General features: G+C 42.0%; 1 protein-coding gene across 1 annotated transcript in view; it reads right to left on the bottom strand.

The window, feature by feature from the left end:
• The window catches only part of LOC109919248 (plexin-A4-like), a 503825-nt gene that overhangs the window by 439578 nt on the left and 41722 nt on the right, over positions 1 to 22525 (bottom strand). The window contains exon 3 of the mRNA XM_048609992.1: positions 5785 to 5885. Within this exon, the coding sequence (XP_048465949.1) occupies positions 5785 to 5885 (101 nt within the window). The remainder of the gene's footprint in view (positions 1 to 5784; positions 5886 to 22525) is intronic.

Below are 22525 nucleotides of genomic sequence, written 5' to 3'. Positions count from 1 at the left end.
GGAGTCTGAGATAACAAGGTGTGGAGCTGGAGGAACACAGCAGGCCAAGCAGCATCAGAGGAGCGGGAAAGCTGACGTTTCGGGTCTGGACCCTTCTGAAATTTCTGAAGAAGGGTCCAGACCTGAAACATCAGCTTTCCTGGTCGTCTGATGCTGCCTGGCCTGCTGTGTTCCTCCAGCTCCACACCTTGATACCACCTGCAAGTTCCCTTCCAAGGTTCTCACCATCCTGACTTTGAAATATATCGCCATTCCTTCACTGTTGCCGGATCAAAATCAAGGAACACCCTCCTTCAAAGTATTGGAGGTCTAAATACCACAGCAGTTAAAGAAGGCAGCTCACCACCACCTTCTCCATAGCAACTAGGGATGGGCAATAAATGCTGGCATGGCCAGAGACGCCCACATCCCACAAGTGAATTTTAAAAAAGACTGCCTAAAACTTCACACCTGGGTGTTTCTTCAATTTACACATGCCCTGCCCAAGGCGTCGCTAATCATCTGAAATGTGAACCCCGAACTTGTGGTGTCAACTCACTGAGTAACAGCAGGAGTTGGAGTCAGCACTTCTCCAGAACCATAAACCACTAATTTCACTCAGTGAAATTACAGTGGTAAGGTGGTGACCCAGTAACATAGCTGCATTTCTCCAATTCAGAGGGAGAGCTCTGTCCCAATTGCTTAGCGCCACACATGAGGTTAGCACAGTGTCTGAGGCCCCACTGCTCAAAGAACAGACGTCTGGTCTCTTAAAGGTCTAAGTATTGTTACCCAGGTTTCTCTAAAACTGGGGCACATGTGTTTCATACTCAAAACATTTATCCTTTAGTCCAGGCTGACCTACTGTGCAATTCCACGGCCTCAGGATTTTAATTCAAATATCCACTATCACTGTTTTTCTTTTTGCATCTCGCCCATGAGCAGACAACCTAAGGACATTTTCACAGAGGGAATACTACAATAAAGATGCTATGTAAATGGAAATTGTAGTTTTGCTGAATAGACACGCCCTGAGGTCAGCAGTTGGAGCAATGGGATTTGTTTGACTGTTAATTTTCTTTTGGCACTTTTCTTTCTGAGGTTACTTTGATTAGTTCTAAAGGATGGCTCTGTGTGTATGAGTGCGATGGACTCAGACTTTCCATTGTAAATTAGATAGATAGGCAAATGGGAAAAGACAGACAGGTAAACGAACAGACAGGTGGATAAAAGGAGAGGTTAGTATGAAAATTAACAGGCGAGAGTTGGCACAGATCAAAATAAACAAAGAGCATATCGAATGACTGGATTGTTTAGCCAGAAAAGTTCAGCTCACTGGGACATTCAGCCTTACATCTACTTCCTCTACCCAAAGTGTATTTCCTATAACTATAATTCATCACCATACCAAAGTCAGATACATACGATTATTTCAATTATACAGTCAGTTAAATTGATTTTTATTGCATTTATAAAAGAGCAAAGGGCTGAGGGGACGAGGAGCTCACAAAATGCTCCCTAGCAAGCTCCTTCTCACAGTTACAGCAAACTACGGTAAGCTACTGAAATGCAATTTTCAAACATTCCCCACCCCGCAACATCATTTTCCTTTCTTGTTCAGATTTCTTGATTGCTCAGACTGTCGAAGCTGGTGACCTCCAGGATGACTTCAGGAGAGTGTGAGCAGCCAACCTAGACCTGGTCACCACATTTCGCTCTGAGAGGGTTCTCTGTTTTCTCACCAGGTTTCTCTTACCCCTGGAGGCTGAGTGGTAGACAGCTATGTTTTCACTTTGCTCAGTCTAAATGATTTATCAAGCCAAAAGAACCTTCCACTCTGCACAGACAGCAGCCTGGATCGAGGGATGAGTTGGGAACCTGATCTTCTCAGCCTGGCTGAGTTCCCTGGCACACAAGCCAATCGATGCTCTCTGAAGCTCAGCTGCTGGTGTCAAGTTTCCAGTTACAGAAACTAGGACAGGGACCTTATGAAATCCATCCTCAAGCCTTGGCACCGGGCCTAAGGCCAAGAACTTAACACTACAATCTAACCATAACATTGGATCAAGCTCTTTGTGAATCACTGCCTTCCCTGACAGTTAAACACCTTTCTTCTGCCCATCTGCCTTCTTTCTTCCAAGGCGACAGTAAGCAACATTTTCTTTGACACAAAGGGCTGAATCTTGTCCCGAACTCTGGAAAACACAGCCTGCGTGATTTCACAAATGGCACCTCTGAATCATATGTATTCTGGCTTGGGTTTTCAGTGCAGTTTGTGAGATGCTCTGGAATGCGTGTGGAGTCAGGGTGTGTAGGTGGGCCATTTTGAAGGCCCATTTTGGTGCTTCACGTGTATCCCCGCTCTCAGCAGAATTGGAAAAAACTCCAAGTCTCACACCCAATCCAACAAATCCTAATGCCAGCCCATGCCCCGTCTATGTCCAGGTACTCCCTATGCTTCCTCAGATCACCCAAGCCATCTCTATGCCCCCCTTATATATCCTGTATAGTCAATCACCCAGTGTACACAATTTACAGTCCTCAGATTCCATGCCATATTAATGGAAAATATTTTAAGCTAATTTTATGAGTAGAATGCCTGTCTATCAGTGTAAAGAAGCAGGTGGTTAGATTTCTTTTCATGCTAACAAAACAGCTTGTAACATTTTTCACTGCCTTATGGTGTTTCTCCTTTAGAAGAGTACAGTAACACGTGGACAAAAACAGAAGGCTGGACAATGTAAGTCGCGACTTTCCAAGCCCTTTTCTTTATCAGATCCTTCAATAGTCTTGCCCCAACTTTATTTGAACCATTTTTCTAGCTGGGTGTCCTGACCACTCCTCAATCCACACCATTAGTGGTTAATCTTCCATTACCAACAACGCCCAAGACCCCATGAAAATATTTGCTGGGCCTTTTTCCACTTCTTCAAATGTTCAAGAAGCCTCTTTACAAACCATACACTGGGGTCATGTATGCATTCCTACACAATGTGTGCTTCCCACACAACCTTTCAAAGCTGTTTCTTGATACAAAACTCACTGCCCTCATCTCCTCTCAGTGACTCTTCACAAAAACCTTAGAGATGTTGATGATCAGCTGTGTAAGCTATTGTGTTATTGTGTCAAACTCTGCAAGCAAACTTCACTGACGCAAATCGATAATGAAAACATTCTCAGCAAAAATCTCTCCAAAACATGTACACCTTCAAAATCAAGGGTTTAATCAGAATTTAAAGTGAACTTATAACATTATCTTCCAGCGAGAAATAGATTAACAAAAATTGTCATAAACTGCTTTGAAAAGAGAGAGGGAGAGTGGGCTCAAACAGCAACATGGGCAGGGAAGCAGCATTCAGAGCACAATGGCTCCTGTAGTGATACCATGACTTTGTATTTGATTTAAAACATGACTGTAAGGAATTGAAATAACAGAAAACATTGAGCCCATCAACTGCATTCCTTCTACAAATCAGTCCATTAATCTCCAGAAAATGGTTTCTGTTTCCTCCACTTCATTTCATCTCGAAACATAAGTGAAGTAAAACTCCACGTTACTGACTTGACCTCAGATTCTCGACATTATCCTAATAATTCAGGGAGCACCGTGTTCCATATTTTATCATCTCTTGTTTCTGCTTTCTCCCATTCAGATATTCATCCAACCCATTATGAAAATCTGTTTATGTATGTAGCATCAACTACTTAACAAATAGTGTGGCCTTTCAGCAGACTGTTTAATTAACAGGATTGCAAGATCTTGTCTGCTGGTCTATAGCCACCTGATGTCATGCAACTGAGGAACAGCCAAGGTATTATTCAATTGGTTCACTTGGTGTTGCAGTTGCAGAGTATTTTTTTTACATACAGTCTCTCCCTTGTGATTATACGTCTCCTGTGCCAACATTTCCTGTTTCTGATTTCCTTCTCCAGAGGAGATGGTGGGAAATGATGAGTGTCACCAAATAGCTGACTATCTGCTTCATCCAACTCTCCATTTTTGGGGTAAGGAGATTTACACAGCCCCCTCTCCCAGCTCCTGCCCCTTAACCCCACCCCGGCAAAGGGTTCGAAATCAGCTCTGCAGGCTGAATCTTTGCCGTTTTAGGCTTAAATATCACAGAAGTAACTTCTCTCTTGCTGGGTTTGAAACTCCAATTTGGTTCAGAATGGAAGGCAGGAAAGTCATTGCATTTTCACAGGACTTTCTTCATTATTAAGCCGAGCCAGTGGCAGAGGTTAAAGATCAGTGACAGCTAATGGTGACAATTCCGAGGTAATACTTCACTCGCACTATTGAAATAAGGTCACATCCTCTTTGAACAGTGTGTCTGGATGCAACTCAAAGGTCATGTGACAGAAATATACTTGCAAAAGGGTTCAGTGCCCCCTGAGCAAAGAAGGGACTGGGCTGGGCTGGGAGAAAGTAAGGGGTGAGTGAGTAAAATGAACCCACGTTCCTGCTGTTGGGTCATTATAGTCCACTCTATGAAAATTGAGGATAAATGGCCATTGGATCCCTGACTGATTCCAGTTAATCTCAACTTGAAAATGAAATAGGAGGAGATTTAGAGAAGAAAATTAGCAATGCAATGCATTTTCAGCATGGGTTCCCGAGCCATTATGTATTTGATGTGCTTGCCTTTATTGGTCAATACAGTATAGGTGTTGGGAGGCCATGTTGCGGCCGTACAGGACATTGGTTAGGCCACTTTTGGAATCCTGTGAGGTGAATGGATAAGGTGAACAGCCAAGGTCTTTTTTCCAGGATAGATGAATCCAAAACTAGAGGGCATAGGTTTAAGGTAAGAGGGAAAAGATTTAAAGGGGACCTAAGGGGCAACTTTTTCATGCAGAGGGTGGTGCATGTAGGAAATAAACTGGCAGTTTAAAAGGCATCTGGATGGGTAAATGAATAGGAGGGGTTTAGAGGGATATGGGCCAAATGCTGGCAAATGGGACTAGATTAAGTTAGGATATCTGGTCGGCACAGACAAGTTGGACCAAATGGTCTGTTTTTTCCATGCTGTACATCTCTGTGACTCTATAATTAGAAGGAGTGGACTCCCTGGCCCTTGAAAAAATTATCCCATTAGGACAACTGGGCCTATCTTCACTGGATTTTTGAAGAATGAGAGGGACGTTCATTGAAATGTATAAAGCTCTAACAGGACTGGATAGACTCATCATAGGAATGTTGTTTCCCCTCAATGGGAAATCCAAAACAAGGGATCATAGTTTCAGGGATTGCAACAGGCCATTTCAGAGAAATCTCTTCACCCACACCATGATAGAATTCTCTGTCACAGAAGGCTGTGGAGACCAATTCACTGAATATGTTTTTGAAAGAAGCAGATAGATTTCTAGAGGCCAAAGGTGTCAAGGACTACTGGGAGACAGCAGGAATATAGTGTTGTGATGGAGGATCATGTTGAAGGACAGAGCAGAATTGATGAGCCTAGTGTCCTACATATGTCTGTATTTTCTGTTTCTATGTTGCTGAGATAAAGATTATATAGGTTTTCTGACAGACTCAAGAACCAGCCTGACTCATAGATGCCCATGCACCCAAATTCAAAATGCTAGTCTTCTAAATTGACCTAAGGAAACTAATTATCAATTAGTGTTTTTCCTCAGAAGATATATTTAGCATCACCAGCTGCTTCAAACCAAATGCAAGAAGAACATTGCTTTGTCAACAAATATTTGTTGAAAGTGCTCAGAATTATTGTTCCTTTCGCTAAGTAACAACTGGCTGCTATGGCTACAAATAGTGGTACAAAGAGCTATTGGGCCTGTACTCACGTGTTATGGAGCACACACCAACCACAGTGAGGATCTCCAGAACCTAAACATTCGCTGCACGTCTGGTACTGTCCACATGCCTCCACGGGAACTCTGGTCAGCTGCAAGTACAGAGAGAAAGGACACAATTAGCCCAGTGTTGGCGGGTCGTTAGGCTCTTGTAGATTGAGAAATTAGAAGCTAAATGTCCATTGTACAGAATGTCAAATTGCATTGTGATGTTAACTGTTGCTTGTAATACACAAATAGTGATGTGTAACCACTGACATATGATTTGTGATATAATACTTGGTTATTGATTATAGCATATGATTTGTGGTGCTCAATTTATGGCATATAGTTTGCAATAATATAATTGCATAACAAGGCCATAGGCCAAGTGCTAGAAAATAGAATTAGAATAGGTAGTTGATTTTGACTGGTATGGATGCGATGGGCCAAACAGCCATTCTCAGTGCTGACTGTATGGCTGTAACACATAATATATGGTTTGAGAGATGTTGGATAAACAACACTTAACATAGCAAAACTGAAAATGATGGAAATTCATAGATAAGAAAGGACAGATTAATGCTTTGGGTATAACACTTCTTTAGAACCACTGTGTGATTCAGTGAAAGATCTCTACCACAAACATGAATCTCTTTATTCACTTTTAAAATGTTGTATTATTCCAATTTTTCCAGCATGGGCAATATGTTGTCCTTCTCATCAACTGCTCCCCTCCCCTGAGGCATAGTGATCCTCCGGTTTAACCACTAGCTGTAACGACAGAGCAGTCCCATGGTCTGGTAGGATAATGGCGACTTTATGTTGTTATTCCAAATGTACTGTGGTCTCCTAATCACTAATCTCCATCTCTCACTAGGTTTTATAATGCCTGCAATCTATATTTGTAAATTTCATAGCCTTTACATGATGGGTTTTTTTCTCATGAATGAGCTTAGAGGTGAACAAAGCACCTTTTCACTTTGTCATCCAGTGTTGAGCACTTCGTCATGTCAAATGCAGCTTGGTTCAGATACTGATAAGTTTCTTCTACATCTTGTCTCAGTAGGGTGCCTACATTTGAAACTCAATGAGCATTTTTTGCACATTCCCTCATTGGCACTTCCTTGAGAAATTGGGTCATTTTAAGCCAAAATAGAGACAGCACTTTTATTTGGAGTGGAACCAGAAGCATGTGTCAGACTGTTCAGTCTCACTTCACATTCACTGTTTACAGCTACCATATACAAATGTTCCATTCCCTATCTGTTCTGTTCAAAATACAGTTCACTTTGTCAGCACCATATTGCAAATCTTGCATCACATTTGCCGCAACTGTCTAATTATAATATTACATATTTGATTAACGTGAAAAAGACACCATTTGTCAAAACTGTTCATCTTGCACTAATCAGGACAATTTGCAAGAATACCACTGTAGAGAGAAAATAACATTTATACAGTACAAGAGAAAAGTGCTGACTGGTTGGCAAACAGTGTCTGATTGGCACAGAATGCACCAGTTAATGATGATTTACAGTTAATTGCCAAGCCGTGTTTACATTTTGAACCGGGCTAGTCAAGTCTGTTTGGTCAAGGCATTGTCTTGAAAAATGAAGCAGCAAATGGCTGTTACCTATTTTGTTGAGTCAAAGCAGGAGCAGCTTGTGTACGTGTTCTGTCTGCAAAGAACAGAGCCCTGTGTACAAATATATGTAGGTTCAAGTACATGCAAGTGCACCACACTGTGAACTACGATTGACGATCTTAAGTTCATTGTCGGCTCTTCATCAGAGTCATCTAGACTCAAAATGTTAACTTGCTGTCTCTCCTTGGATGCTGCCTGACCCGCTGTGATTTCCAGCATTTTTTCTTTTCAGTACAGATTCCAGCATCTGCAGCAACTTGCTCCTACTAGGATTGATTAAAACCCAGCTCCTTGACCAAGGTTTTGGTCATCTGACCCAGCATTTCCTGATTAGGTGAATTATCAAATAATGCTTGGTAGTTAAGCTCTTGTGAAGTAGTCTGAGACATTTTACTACATCAAAACCACTATATTAATAAAAATTGTTTTGGAAGTGCCATCTTGTCCATTTGCTTTTGACATGCAACTTTTGAGGTTTCAGATGCACACATTGCAAATCTGCCTACTCTCAGGCCACTCATGGGCTGTGCATATCCTTATTATTCTTCTGGGAGGTTCCTAAAGTTTATTCTTAGCTTCTTTAGATTCATTATTGGAAACAAGTTCTTGAAGACTCAGCATGTAGGCAGCTGAATATGATTCCAGCCCCACTCCAGGACATGGAACACGTAATCCAGACTGACCTCATGTGCTACTGAAGATGTGATGGGTGCCATTATCCATTTGAGCCACTAAACCTTCTTCAGGTGACCGTAGAAGATGCCATGGCACTAGTCACAGATGAGGAAGGGAATTTACCTGGTATTCTGGTCAATATTCCATACTTACCCAACATCACCATAAGAAAATACATTTACCAAATATCAACCCAATTTATGTTTATGGGATCCTGCATTGTGGAACATTATTGCTGTCTTTACCGAGCTAATAACAGTGAATGCACATGCTCCATACTGCATTGTGTGTGAAATGTTCTGGGAAGTTCAGAGGATATGGGAGCAGGGGTGTTGGGGGAAAAGTAAAGTGGAAAATTTGCAAACTGAATTTAACCTGAAATAATTTTTATATGCAGTGTGCACACACGAGGGGGGTGGGGGGGAGGGAGGAGAGGTACAAATATACATCAGCAGAAAAAAAAACCTTGAAAATAAAAATGAAGATCAATACTCAATGTTGTGCAAGCTGATTATTTTATTTATCCTCTCTGTTTTAGTCGCAACCAACGTCTGTTATTGAAGACGTCAGCAAAACTATGGCACCGTTAGCACTAGATGTATGGAAACGATTGCTTAGAATGTTCTGGAAAGGCTGGAGAGAAGTACTCTTCTCCCTTTTCATTTACAGTGAACAGCAGCTTTTTATTTTAGAAAAGTGCAAAAACAGAGAGGGAAAAAAAATCAAAAATCAATTCTGGGAACAAATGCATGAAAAGTCTTAGTCGCCGAATTTCCCACAGGGGAACTCGCTCCACAGTAAACACTGAGGTTCATTACTTTACTGTAATGATTACCACAGATAAAACCAGCGAGTGAGCAATATCTTCAACTGAATACAGCCATTCATCTTACAGGAATATTGTCCCAATAATGTTTAGGACTGAGTGTGCCTTCCTGACCAAACAAGAACAAGTGTTTGTTAACTCTGTTTGGGCATGTTCCCCTGGCTGGTTATCTCCAAAAACGCCACTCCTCCCAACTCTCTTCCACCATTTGTACATCCTCATGTCCCTCTGCCCTCCTGTGCCAAATTAGTAAGCAAACAGGTTCCTTGCTGCCTAATTGGACGATCCCCTTCATTTTTGGTCAAGCAAGCCAGTGTGCAATATAATTGGAGCAAATAAATTAAAGGCATGTGAAGAAAATGAGAACATGATTTTTCTCCCAAGTTGCTTATGGCACTATTGAGAAGATCAATTTAATTCCTGGACAGTCTTGGAGGCTTGATAACACTAATTAAGCAAGAAGCCACTCACAAAATATGTGAAGCACATTTCTAGAGACGGTTAGAATAATTGCTTGGTTAAAAAAAAATGGGTAGCAATTACTGAGGCTGCTTTAATGTGTGTCAAACTGAGTCACACCAACGAGGAAAACATCACTCTCCCTCAGCCTGGTCTCAGCTGAGTTGCCAGGAGTGACCACAGCACCTTGTGCATAGGAAAGAGAAAGGGCAGCTATCAACCAGGATTCTAGTCCCTGAATGCTGTTCCTCTAATGAAGAGGAAATGCGTGGATGTTATGCAGGAATAGGATTAAATTTCACAACAATGATCTGTCACAACTCAGTTGTACAGCCTGCTGATTCTAACATAGCAATATTATTGTGTAAGGTAGTGGTGAGCACTTTGTAGCTGTGGAGCTGGATCCTATCAGAGCACACGGTATGTCATATTTCCTATGTTAGGACAGTGACTAGACTTCAAAACCACTTCATTGGCTGTGAAGTGCTTTAAGACAGAATAAGTCACTCAGGAACAGAAGATGGTGGCTCAGTGGTTACCACTGCTGCCTCACAGCGCCAGGAACATTGGTTTGATTCCACCCTCGGGCAACTGCCTGTGTGGAGTTTGCACATTCTCCCTGTGTCTGCGTGAGTTTCCTCTGGGTGCTCTGGTTTCCTCCCACAGTCCAAAGATGTGCAGGGTAGGTGGATTGGCCATGGGAAATTGCCCGTAGTGTTCAGGGATGTGTAGATGAGTTGGGTTATAGGGGAATGAGTCTGGGTGAGATGCTCTGAGGGTCAGTGTGGACTTGTTGGGCCGAAGGGCCTGTTCCCACACTGTAGGGATTCTATGAACTGGGAGCAGTAATCAGCCTCGCAAGCCTGCTCTGCCATTTAATGCAATCATGGCTGATCTCACCTTTGCCTCAACTCCACTTTCCTGCCCGCTCCCCATAACCCTTTAACTCATTGCGAATTAATAATCTGATCATCTCCTTCTTAAACTTATCCACAGTCCGGGTATCCATCACAATGTGAGGTCGTGAACGCTACAGATTCACAACCCTTGAGAGAATTAATTCCTCCTCATCATCAGTTTTAAATCTGTCACCCTTTAGTCTAAACTATGCCCTCTCAATCTAGATTGCCCCACAAGGGGAAATGTCCATTCTATGTCTACTTTGTCAATCCCCTTTAGCATCTTATATACCTCCATTAGATCTCCTCTCATCCTTCTAAACTCAAGTGAATATAGGCCTAAACTGCTCAATCTCTGCACATGAGACAAAATTTTCATCTCTAGAAATAGTCTCATGAACCTTCTCTGAACTGCCTCCAACATAATTACATCCTTCATCAAGTAAGGCAAAGAAACCTGTGCACTGTACTCCAGCTACAGTCTCAGCAACGCACTGTTGTACAGTTGCTGCAACACATCCCTACTTTTAAACTCTATTCCTTTAGCAATAAATGGCAAAATTCCATTTGCAAAATGCTATATAAATTTCTCAGCAAGAGCACATTTCAAATCCACATGACGGGTAGATGGGTTTTGTCTGCAATATTGCTCATTGTCTGCAATATTGTCCATTACTTGAGCAAACTGTCAGGGGATCATCAACCCCTTGTCACCTCATGTAAACAAGGAGTTAATACCTTCCAGACAGAATGGAGCAGTTACAACGGGCAGAAATGACAAAAAAAAACAGAGCAAAAAGCTTTAGAAATAAACCCAAGGAGGGGTGGCAAGTATGGGGAAATCAGTGAAGAAAACTTCAGCTTTCACTGTAGAACAACCTCCCGTTGTATTGTTATTCAGAGTAGAGTTCCCAATTCCTTCGCAACACTGCAGAGTCCCAGTGGAGTTATGGCGCTCTTGGGCCAATCAAAACACCTGAACTCTGCAGAGGTGCTACAACTGCTCAGGATAAGCTGGATAGACAGAAGCGTCTTTTTCTGTTTGCCATTGCTTGTATTTCTCCTTTTTCCATGAGCTGTGCAGATGATTTCTTCCACCTCTTTCCCTTCAGGTCCCAGTCTGGAAGCTGCAGCACAAAATATAGGCTGGCTCTCCACGAATTCAGGGGAGCTCCACTCCCAGTGTTTTCAATGCAGTCACTGTTGTAGTACAGACAGTAAACCTGCACCCACAGCGCACTCCTACAAGCAGTAATGAGACGATGGACAAGTTCATTTTATTTTGGGCCTGCAAAGGATAAATGTTGGCCCAGATATGAAGATAAACTTCCTGATCTTATTTGAAAGTGCCACATAATCTTGTGCTTCTTCAGCCCACCATTGCAGTCATCCCCCAGTATAGATATATTTAATTAACCTGTTCAAATATGTTATGACGCACATCCGAGACAGGTATGAATTGAAGCCAGATCCTCTGACTCAGAGGTAGGGACACTATCACTGCACCACAAAAGCCAGCAGTACAATGTTATGTGCCCACATCTGTGGAGTGAGTCTTGAACCCATGGCTTTTTGACTGACAGGAGAGTGCCAACATGGAGCTAAGTAAGTGAAAAGCAAAATGTCCAAAGAATAACATCCCAACAAGAAAATAATGAAAAGCTACAGAAACAAACCCAAGATATTGAATGTTAACTATTTGACTGGCTTTCCATTTTCCATTTCCATCGGGTTATTGTTGATAGTGTGTAATCTAGCTGCAGAGAGGGCACCTCCTCTCAAGAGAAAGAAATAAGTACAATCCTCAGTCTCTAAATGTGACGGGTGAACTGGCAATCCTGCATGAAACAGTTATTACCCATGCTGAAGTGTTGTCAAGCTGCTTTGCCACATCTGTGAGGCATATTTCAATAATTACAGCTATCAAAAAGCCATTACCACCCAATGCAACCGTCCCTCAGCTTCAAAGACACCGATGATGGGAACACTTCTCCTGACAAGCCCTGGGATTTGGGTGTGTATTTGCTTCAGCTCCCTCGGGAACTGTGAGATGACTGAAATATTGCCCAGGGCTCCTGGGGCAAAACCTCTGAGCATCATCATTAGTGTCGCTGGTTGAAATCAAGACTTGCAAAATTCTGTGTTCCTTCCCCAAATCATTTAATTTTTCAGACCGCAATGCCATGTTATCTCTTCTGTGTCTGTCTTCATTTCATCCTGTTAAATGCTATCAATTAAACACTTTATCTAACCGTGACATTTGTCTCGTTTTCCCTTGAGACCACTGCTGAATGCAAGAACTCGAGCATGCAAGGTGAAAATTTGCTGCTGTAGCAAATCTGGGGGTAATCTCAGGGGAATAGGGTCGTGAACAGGAGGGGTGAGTTGAAACCTATCCAGAGGGGGCAGATTCAGATCAAAGGGAAGAACATGCATTCACATAGCACCTTTCACTAACTCAGAACTCTTCCAAAGCAAGTCACAGCCAATGAAATGCATTGAATGTACACTGTAACAAAGGACAACCACAACAGTCAAAGTATGCACAGCAAGACCTCACAAGTGATAAATGGGGCTAAATGACATGAACTTCTGTTTTTGGTAGTGACCTGGGACAACTCTTGGACCTGGGGACTGATAGAAACCCCCTGCCCTTCTTCAAATATCATTGAGATCCTTAACATCTTCCTCAGTAGATAGACGCCAGGTCTCAGACTGATATTAAAGGGTGAAGAAGAGTGGACACATCAGAGCGCGGTGAACATTTGGAATGGTTGTTTCCAAAGTAAAACTAGGGCTGACACCAGGTGCTGGCTTACCTGTGGCACAGCAAGACAAATCAGTTAGAGGATTGAGGTTGAGAATTGCTGACTCTTCCTCAAAGCCTGGCTAAGTGATATTTGAATTTATAGGATTGAGAAATGCAGCATTCCTTATATTGTTTTGGCCTTGGTGGGCTCTTCTGCTCTGTAACTCTTGGCTGAACATGTTGGTGACTCAGTTTCAAAATAAAAATTCCCTTGTCGACTGGATATTTATAAGCAAAAACTCAAATCTGACTTCAATCCCCTCAACTCCCAAATCCAAGCCTAGGCCCCCCACCATTGTCACCCTAGGAGACAGCAATTGCAAGGTTCAAACTGAATAGGGAGGTGCTGTGCTGAACTCAGCCATGAGATGCTTCTCTCCAAAATCCACAGCAGGTCAACAAAGAGCATCAGTGACTTCATTGCCAGGATGAGGCTTTGATATTCTTTACATGGTGACCAGGCCCTAGATTTAGATCAGCATTGGACTAGCCAAACCATTCCCCATCATTTCTGATTCCTGCACATATTTGAATCAAATAAATCTAAAGAGATTGCCTACCTGTGGCTGGGGAGTGCAGAAAGCCCGAACTCTGATTCTTTGAGCATAGTAGAAGCTTTTTCACAAAACTTAAAGCTTTGGTCCATTCTTGCAGATTGTCTTTAGTTTGCAATAGATTTGCTGCCAGATCCCATTTTCCTGGATATTTTCTCTGGTGCTGATCTAGATGTAACTACCTTATGCATTCATTCCCTCCCATCGCCATGGATCATTTACAAGATATACTGCAGTAACGTGCCAAGGCTTCTTTCACAACTCCCAAACCTATGACTTCTACCACCTAGAAGGACAAGGACCACACCCTACGATCGGTATGTCCTTGCTTACTATGACCTGCCTGTACTGCTCGCAAACAAAGATTTTCACTGTACTTAGGTACAAGTGACTACAATAAATCAAATCAAAAAGCAAATCAAGGGCCTGGGAACATTGCCACTTTTCACATCATGCACCATCCTGGGTGGAGCATAATCAGCCATTTCCTCATGTCACTGGGTCAAAATATCTACTTAACAGTACAGCAAGAGCACTGTCACTACACTGTTTCAGTTCAATCCCAGACACGACCCCCAAATTATTATTGTAATCTCAGAGAAGTTTGCCAAACTTAAGTTACGATCTGTTAAGGGCAGGTAACTTTTTAATTTAAAGTAGAGAAAATTCAGAAGTTTCGCTTGTCTGACCATTTTTTCTCTCTCTCTGCGCTCCATCTCCACCTATCGTTTACTGTTTTCCCCTTCCCCTCCCACTCTTTCTCTAGCATAAATACCCCAATCCTTTTCTTAGCTACGATAAGTTCTGAAGAAGGATCACTGGACCAGAAACATTAATTCTGCTTTCTCTCCACAGATGCTGCCAGACTTTCCGAGATTTTCCAGCAATTTCTGATTTTGTTTCTGATTTCCAGCATGCCCAGTTCTCTGGGTTTTCATTAACTGCTGCTGCCTTCACTGCAGGTATCAAAATCTAGCCTCTGAATTTCCCAAAAAACAATTGTGACCCGGACTAGCTCAAAGGCTACTCACCTGCAAGTGGTTCAGTCTCTTTGCCTGGAACTACAATGTTTGGGACGCTGAACTTCAATGCCTACTCACAACATACTAAGGAAAAACATTTACCAGCAGCAGAGGGATGGAGAGAGTTGGTAAAATACTTTCAGGGAAATGAGAAGAAGGTTTTTTTGATGCAGTGTTGTGATCTGGAACGCAGGAGAATGAAAGGGCAGTGGAAGCAGATTCAGGCAAAGGTATAAACCATTGCAGGGGATAAATTACACAGCTAACAGCAGGGTTGGGGTGGTTTTGGGAGCCAGCAGGGGTGTGGAGCATTGATCTATCATGGATCCAAACACCTAAGCCTATTTTGGTGGGAGAGAATGGTGGTGGGATGAGAAGAGAGTTTCTGAAGGTAGTGCCTTTACACTGGGTGCAGATCCATGGATGGTGAGAAGTCACCCAAAGCCACTCGCTCTACTGAGTGAAACAAACTAATTTGCTGTCAGCACAACCAGAGATGGGCAGTCAGTGCGACCTTTCAAGCAACACCCACAATGAAAAAAACTCCACTAATGATTGAGTCACCTCAGCCTAAATATGTCCTACTTCCTCACAATTCTACTTCCCAGGTATCTTCCCTCCACCCCCGAGACTTTTTCTAGAGGGACTGAGTGGACACATTCAAACTAGATTGTTGAAAAGATGGACATCTTACTGAAGTTTGTCATCTTGTACACTTTGGGGCAACTGCACAAATGTGAAATTTTAATCAGCCATAACAATTTATACTGTCATGGCTTTGTTGGCTTTAAATTTGGCATTCATGCATTTGTCCTGATGAGTGCAACATGGGGAGCTTAGGCAAAATGTCTGTCTTCTCAGCTACAATTGTCCAAAGTATCTGTAGTTATAGATGCAGGAGATTTTTCAGAGCAGACAGAAAGGAAGGCTGAATGGGTAGGTAGGACTGTGTGGAGGTTTGCAATTCTGGGGATGAGAAATCTAAGTCAGTGTGAGAGATTTCTGGAAGTAGAATGGGCTAGAAAGGCAGTGAGATTGTACATGCTTCAAGACTGCCCTGCCCTGTCAGTCCACACTCTAACCTCATGTACCTAAATGCTCCCAAATAAGTACTGACCTCCCTTGCTGGCCCATTTGTCGTCTTGGTCACCAATATCACTTCTTCCCTCACCCCAAGCACTGGAACTTCTTAAATTCCTACCTCTTAGATCTATTTCAATGATGTCCTGAAATTTGACCACATTGTGTGCTTTCAAGCACTTGGTCAAAGCCTGTTTGAAGCATTTTGACATCTGTTTGATATAAAAGCAGTGACTCTCTCAGACTGACTAGTATCCTTGTTTTTTATTGTGCAGACCACTGGGAATCACCTGAAGGGACTGCAGAAAGCACTGAAGAATCCTGTTGAAAATGCCAGCCTGTTAATGGGTGAAATCAGCAGGCGGGCACGAAGGTGACTGACTCCACACTGCTACCACTGGCCAGTTCAAGCTCATCGTCAAAGACAGATGTTTCTTTGATTTTCACCTACCTTACCCAGTACTATATTGGCATATTCTCAGCACTGACCCTCCAACAATGTAACATGCCCTCAGTATGTATCTCTGACAAATAAATATTTTCTCTGTACTTCAGAACCTCTTGACCCTAGCTTGTCCTTTCCATTTCCTTGGCAAAGTCTCAAAAGCTCTTGAGTCAAATTTAAAGAGACAACTTTATATTTAAGTAGCATATTTTCAAACCCACGATATCTCAAAATGCTCTATGGCTGTAGCAAAGTAAACAACGAACCCAGTTTGTAAACAACAAGACACCAAATAAAAAAGAAACCAAATGAACAACTGGAGAATTTTTTTTAAAGTTTTGGTGGGATACATCAGCAAAATATCTTCTGTAAATTAGCACTAACTGATGGAGCAGGCAAGGTTTCATTTCAATGTCTTGCCTGGACAGTACCTCCAGCTGTCCAGTACCTTCCTCAGTACTGTACCAGAGTGTCAGCCTAGACTTGGTCTTTGAAGTGGAGCCTGAACCACAACCCTCTAACTCAGGCAAGCCACATCCTAACTTACCCTAACCTTCCAATGTAGACCATGTCAGTCAGTCAGTCAGTTCCACACCTCCAGTGAGCAGTGGGAAACAAACTTGTCCCAGTGTTAATTTTTGCTCACTATCGACACCAGCGATACAGTACCTCATGGGATAGGTCAGGTTCTAGCCCTATGGATGACTGAAGGAGGAACTGAACTGATCAGGTTTTGGTTTTTTTGCCAACTTTGTGCTAAATGCAACAATCTCAGCAGGAATACTGTTTCCAGACATCCTTAGGCTATAGGGAAGGGACAGCTGGAGAGTGCCAGGAAGGAAATTAGCCCAAAGAAAGATAGCTGCCTGCTTGATATGTGCCGGGGCATTCTAAATACATCCTTCATGCTCTTATCTTGCTTCCCACTCACTTATTGAAAGCTTGTGATTCTTACCTCACTCTGAAACACATGGATGTCTATGCGGGGATTTTACCAGAAGACTGACAAGACTAGGCTAATTAGAACCTGAAATGGATTGAATTCATTCAGCCCCATTGCTGCTGCTAAGCAAATGCACGGGACTTTAGCTTTTAGTGAAGGTACTTACAGACACACCAACTAAAACACGTGAGCACACAGAGATACTCTCTCTCTTGCACACACACACATTAAGTTCCCAGAGGATTAGATTTCACGTATAATTAGATAGTATTTACAGCCTTGAAAGAGGCCATTCGCACCATTTGATGCACAAGCCTTCTTCCATCCAATTAACACAGTTTTCTCAGCCTTTCTCCCTTGTGTTTATGTAACTTCCCTTAAAAACCTCCACATGATTCACTTCAGCTTCCCCTGTGACAGTGAGTTGCACATTCTAACCACTCTTGGAGCAGTTGATACTGATTGCTGGAATATCACTGCTAGAACAGGGCCAAATTGAGCAAAGTACCAGAGCACACAACAATTCCTCCTGGTAAGAGTGGGGGATAAAATAAAATCTCTGATTTAAAGTAAAACATTTTATAAAGTCTCTGCTTGCAGGAATACTGGGACCTTGGTCACAATAATAAAAGGAAGAATCAGACTCTGGGCTTTGTTCTGACGTTGGTTAGTATATACAGTATAAGCATATACACTAGGAGATAGAGACAGAATGTATATGCACACACACATATGCACATTCCTGGGACTTGTGCGAAACAATTCACTGAGATTCTTGCAAGGAATTCTCTGGATGGTGATGTGGAATCAAACAGCTAGAGAGTGAGAAGAATAGAGGGAGAAAGACGGAGAGAAAGGGGGAGGGAGAAAGAGAGAGAGACAGACAGACAGAAAGACAGAGAGTGTGACGTAAAGTCAGTTTCTATTTCCAGCTAATTACATTGTGTGCAGCTCAGCTTTGGGGTGCTGAGCAGTATTAGAGGGTCATCTGCTGTGACCCTTCATCTCTCCTGGCTTATTGACAACAACAATCAGCTGAATGGTGCAGACACCCGATCTTTATATGGAGCTGTCAAAGAGGAAAAATCATTGCCTTTAATGACAGTAAAAGTCTGGCAAGATCTGCCTGACAGAATGGAATTGTCACTTTTCTTGCAGTTTATATCAATACTAAAGTCTAATTCTTTGACAATATAATTGTCCCCTTTTTTTTGCTTGCTTTATGCAGGTCTCTTCAATCTCAACAGCTTTTGTTCAAAAAAACCTTAACCATTTAAAGACATAGAAAAGTCCCTGCTGTTTCTACTTTTTCTAACCAACCTGTATCTGCACCCCTCCCCTGAAGGTGTTTGTTTCTTTTGGGGGCACCCTCTGATACCTCACTTGAGTCAACGCAGATACAGTGGAGGTTTGAGATACAGCCAGAGCCTGATCCTGCCCTTGTCTAATTGTCACAAGGGTATGTCCCTCAGCTCCCCAATGTAAACATAGACAATTAGGGGAGGGGGTGGGTGTGAGGAAAGAGGGAAACAGGCCCAATTTATTTTTGTGTGGGGCTCAGCAAGTTTTAGTGCTCAATGAGATTTGCTATTGTAATGTATTCCCTGATCCAAGACTCAGAAGTTGACCCCCCCAGAATGAGTCAGCACCTACAGGTCCCTACTTAAAGTCAAGTTGTAATTCAGCATTGCTTTTCAGGGAAAATATTGACCTTTTTTGGACTTGCATTGCAAAAGCCATGGTTTCTTACATAGCAACCAAGTGGGTTCTTGTGGCATAATGCTTGTGCCCCTATCTGTGGACCAAGAGACTTAGGTTCAAGTTCCTCCATCTCCAGAGGTGTTAACAACATCTGTTATCAGGTTGGAATAAGTTGATTAGAGAAATATATAATGTTGCTCAATACAACATGTTTGAGGTCAGCACCGGATAACAACACAATCACTGTTCTCCAGCTGAGAAGAGTAACAAATCACTGAGAAAATGTAAAGGATTTACAAGATGATGCCAGAACTGACGACATATACTTAACAGCAAAAACTGAACAGGTTGGGGTGCTTTTCTCTCAGAAAGAGAAGGTTGCAAGATGTCCTGAAAGAAGTCTTTAAAATTATATAAGGAGTTCAACAGATTAGACACTGTTGGGAAGTAACATCAAAGAGGAAACTCCTGTTCTGTGTTCAGCAATACAAGTGATCTTTATTCGGAGCTCCTTTACTATGTGTGGGAGAGGCCAGAGACCACCCTGAATCTAGCTTTCATGTGGGGTATAGTTGCTCTCTTAAATACATCTCAGATCAGAGGTCAGTGTCACTCTACCTTTCCCAATAAAGTACAGGCTGTTTATACATACCGCATTACTATGGTTATATGACACGTTAATATCCATGCTTGCTACATCCCTTCTGACCTACACATCCAATCCTGTGAATACATGAACAATGATGGACAACTTCAAGATCCACCCTAGGTCCTCCAGTCATCTCGTGATGTTTGCCAGGTCCCCTATCACCTGTCCTTGGGCCCTTACAATACATCTTATTGACCACATTCCAACATTGACTGCTTTGTCTCTTCCTAGACATTTTCTAGCTGCATCATACTGAGTGGGTGCCATTTGTTACCTTGTGAAGCTGTGGTCATTTTCCTAAGGTCATGTGACTAAGTAATATTTTGCAATTGCCTCCTTACAATGCTATCTGTTTTCCGGTGTCCTTCGCAACGTTATCTGTTTATACCTTCCATTATATGTCTTTGGGTCCTTTGTGTTTACTCTATTTGTCCTTCAATCCCCTGTGCTGATGGCTTCTCTCTACTATCTACACCCATTTGTCTAAAAGAATTCACCTAAATTCCTTAACATTGATTTTTTAGTAGCATTTATAATTTCAGTATACCTACCTTAAAAAAAGTCTTTGATGATGGTAGGACCAGACTTTCCCTTCTACAATTTACTAAGTAACAAGTTTTTCTCCTTCCCAGTAAGATTTCCATGAGGCACTTCATTATCTTACCTGGTTACCATGAGCATGAAGGCTATGATTCGGACTGTGGAAACTGCTCCCTCAATTAACAATTCTCTTCAGCAATGGGCAACTCCAACAATCACAAAGAATACATTTCCAGTTTTGTGGAGTTCACATAACTAGGTGTCATAAACATGAGAAAGTCACCAATAAATCCATTTGGGAATTCAGGAGAAATGTTTCCATTTAAGAGTAGTGACAATGTGGAACTCTCTGCCACATGTAGTTGAGGTAAATGGTATAGATGCAGTTAGAAGAAAGCTATATTAGTGCAGGAAGAGAGGATATGCTGACAGATTAGTTAGAGGGGTGTATACAGGATAAATATAGGTGGTGACCTGGTGGTCACCATTGGCCTAATTCTCTTTTATAAAATTCTATGTTAATTGCCTGCATTGCCATGTCTGCTGAATTCATCTATGTCCTGGAGAACACGTCTATTGTAATGGAGAATGCAGCCTGAGCTTAGGTCAGATTACAATCCTACACCCTCCCTTGGAAGATTTATACTGGGCATCAGCATGTGACTCAATGCATCTTATTTACTGAAGCCCATTTCACACCAGTGAACTGTAAAATTATTACAGAAAATCCTTCCTCAGTCATCATCTGGCTGACAAGACCCCACTTGACAAACAACTTGCCGTAAATTTCTCGTTACTGAGGTGGGCCCTTTATATGCCCTCTTTTCAGGAAAAGGAGCCGAAGCAAAATGCAATTAAAATGCTCTTTTAAAATGCAATTAAGTGCAACAAAGTTTAAGAATATAGATTGACCATGATCAAATTGAACGCCAAAGCAAGTTCAAGGAGCTGAGTGGTCAACTCTAATTCCTGTGTTCAATTAGCATGAATGCTTTCTATCACCCTTTAGACATCCCTGGTGCTGTTGAGTTATATTTTGCAGATTCCCGTACTCTATAGACATACAGGGAACTCCTTTGAAGCGATAAAGCTGTATACTCCAACAATGGAAATGAACTGCTAGCCATGAAATGTTCTTCACTTATCTGTATCAATGGGTGTGTTGTGTAATGCTACAGGAACAGATGTGCTTTCCTGCGTGTGGTATACCAGTGAGGACTTACCACACTTTGTACTTACTGCAGATAAATCCTTTGCATTCAGGGCACAGCTTAATAAAGAAATTATATTATTTTTAAACTATTTTGGTTTTGTTGCAATGTTTATACACGCCACAGCAAGGGAGATTAGAGCTCAGGCTACAGGGGGTGAAATGATGCTTTGAAAGAACACTGACTGAAATAGAGAAAGCATTAGATAGGCTAATTACTTCATGTGCAACATGTCAGAAATGATCATGTATTGCAAAAAAGTGGCTGCTGTTTCTTGTGAATAACAACAAATGCAAGCTTACATGCACACATGCAATCATGTTCATACATTTTTATATATACATATGTCCACAAACATAGAATTAAAACTTATATATGCACACAATATTCTGATCAGGGTAATTTTCATAGAATTCCTACAGTGTGGAAGCAGGCTATTCGGCCCATCAAGCCCACACCGATCTCAAAAGAGTATCCCACCTGGACCCACCTCCTACCTTATCCCTGGATTTCCCACCCTAGACACTATGGGCAATGCACCTAACCTGCACACGTTTGGACTGTGGGAGGAAACCGGAACACCTGGAGGAAACTCACGCAGACACCGGGAGAATGTGCAAACTCCACACAGACAGTCGCCCGAGGCGGGAATCGAACCCGCGTCCCTGGTGCTGTGAGGCAGCAGTGCTAACCACTGAGCCACTTGTTTAGAGAAGTTAGATCTCATTATTCCAAAGGGATTTGATATTGAAATCAACATGATGAGTGTACAATCTGTCTTCTACTTGTTATTTTATATGACATCTTTTATGACAAATTTCATTTATAATTTTAATGAAATTTTTGTCTTTTTTGACACAATGGCATCTAAAGACTCATGTACTGCTGGTAAGGGTAGCTTTTTTTTAAAAATATAAAAACAAGAACTCCAGATGCTGGAAATCTAAAACGAAAGCACACTTTTCTGGAGAAACTCAGCAGATCTGGCAGCATCTGTGGAGAGAGAAACAGAGTTAACGTTTCAAGTCCGTGACACTTCTGTTCTGCAAATACCTAACAGCAAAGACTGAACAGGTTGGGATGCTTTTCTCTAGGAAAGGGAAAACTGAGAGGTGACCTGATAAAAGTGTTTAAAACTATAAAGGAGTTCAACAGGATAGACACAAAGAACATATTACCAGTTTTGTGGAGGTCACATAACTAGGGATTATAAATGTAAGAAAGTCATGAAAAAATCCAACTGGGAATTCAGGAGAAATTTCTGCAATTTTTAAAAACATGACACAAATGCC

This window comes from Rhincodon typus, chromosome 22 (genome assembly GCF_021869965.1).
Source record: "Rhincodon typus isolate 14 chromosome 22, sRhiTyp1.1, whole genome shotgun sequence".
In the NCBI taxonomy this organism is placed as follows: domain Eukaryota; kingdom Metazoa; phylum Chordata; class Chondrichthyes; order Orectolobiformes; family Rhincodontidae; genus Rhincodon; species Rhincodon typus.
The sequence above is the reverse complement of the archived record's forward strand: the minus strand, read 5'-3'. Positions and strand labels throughout refer to the sequence as shown.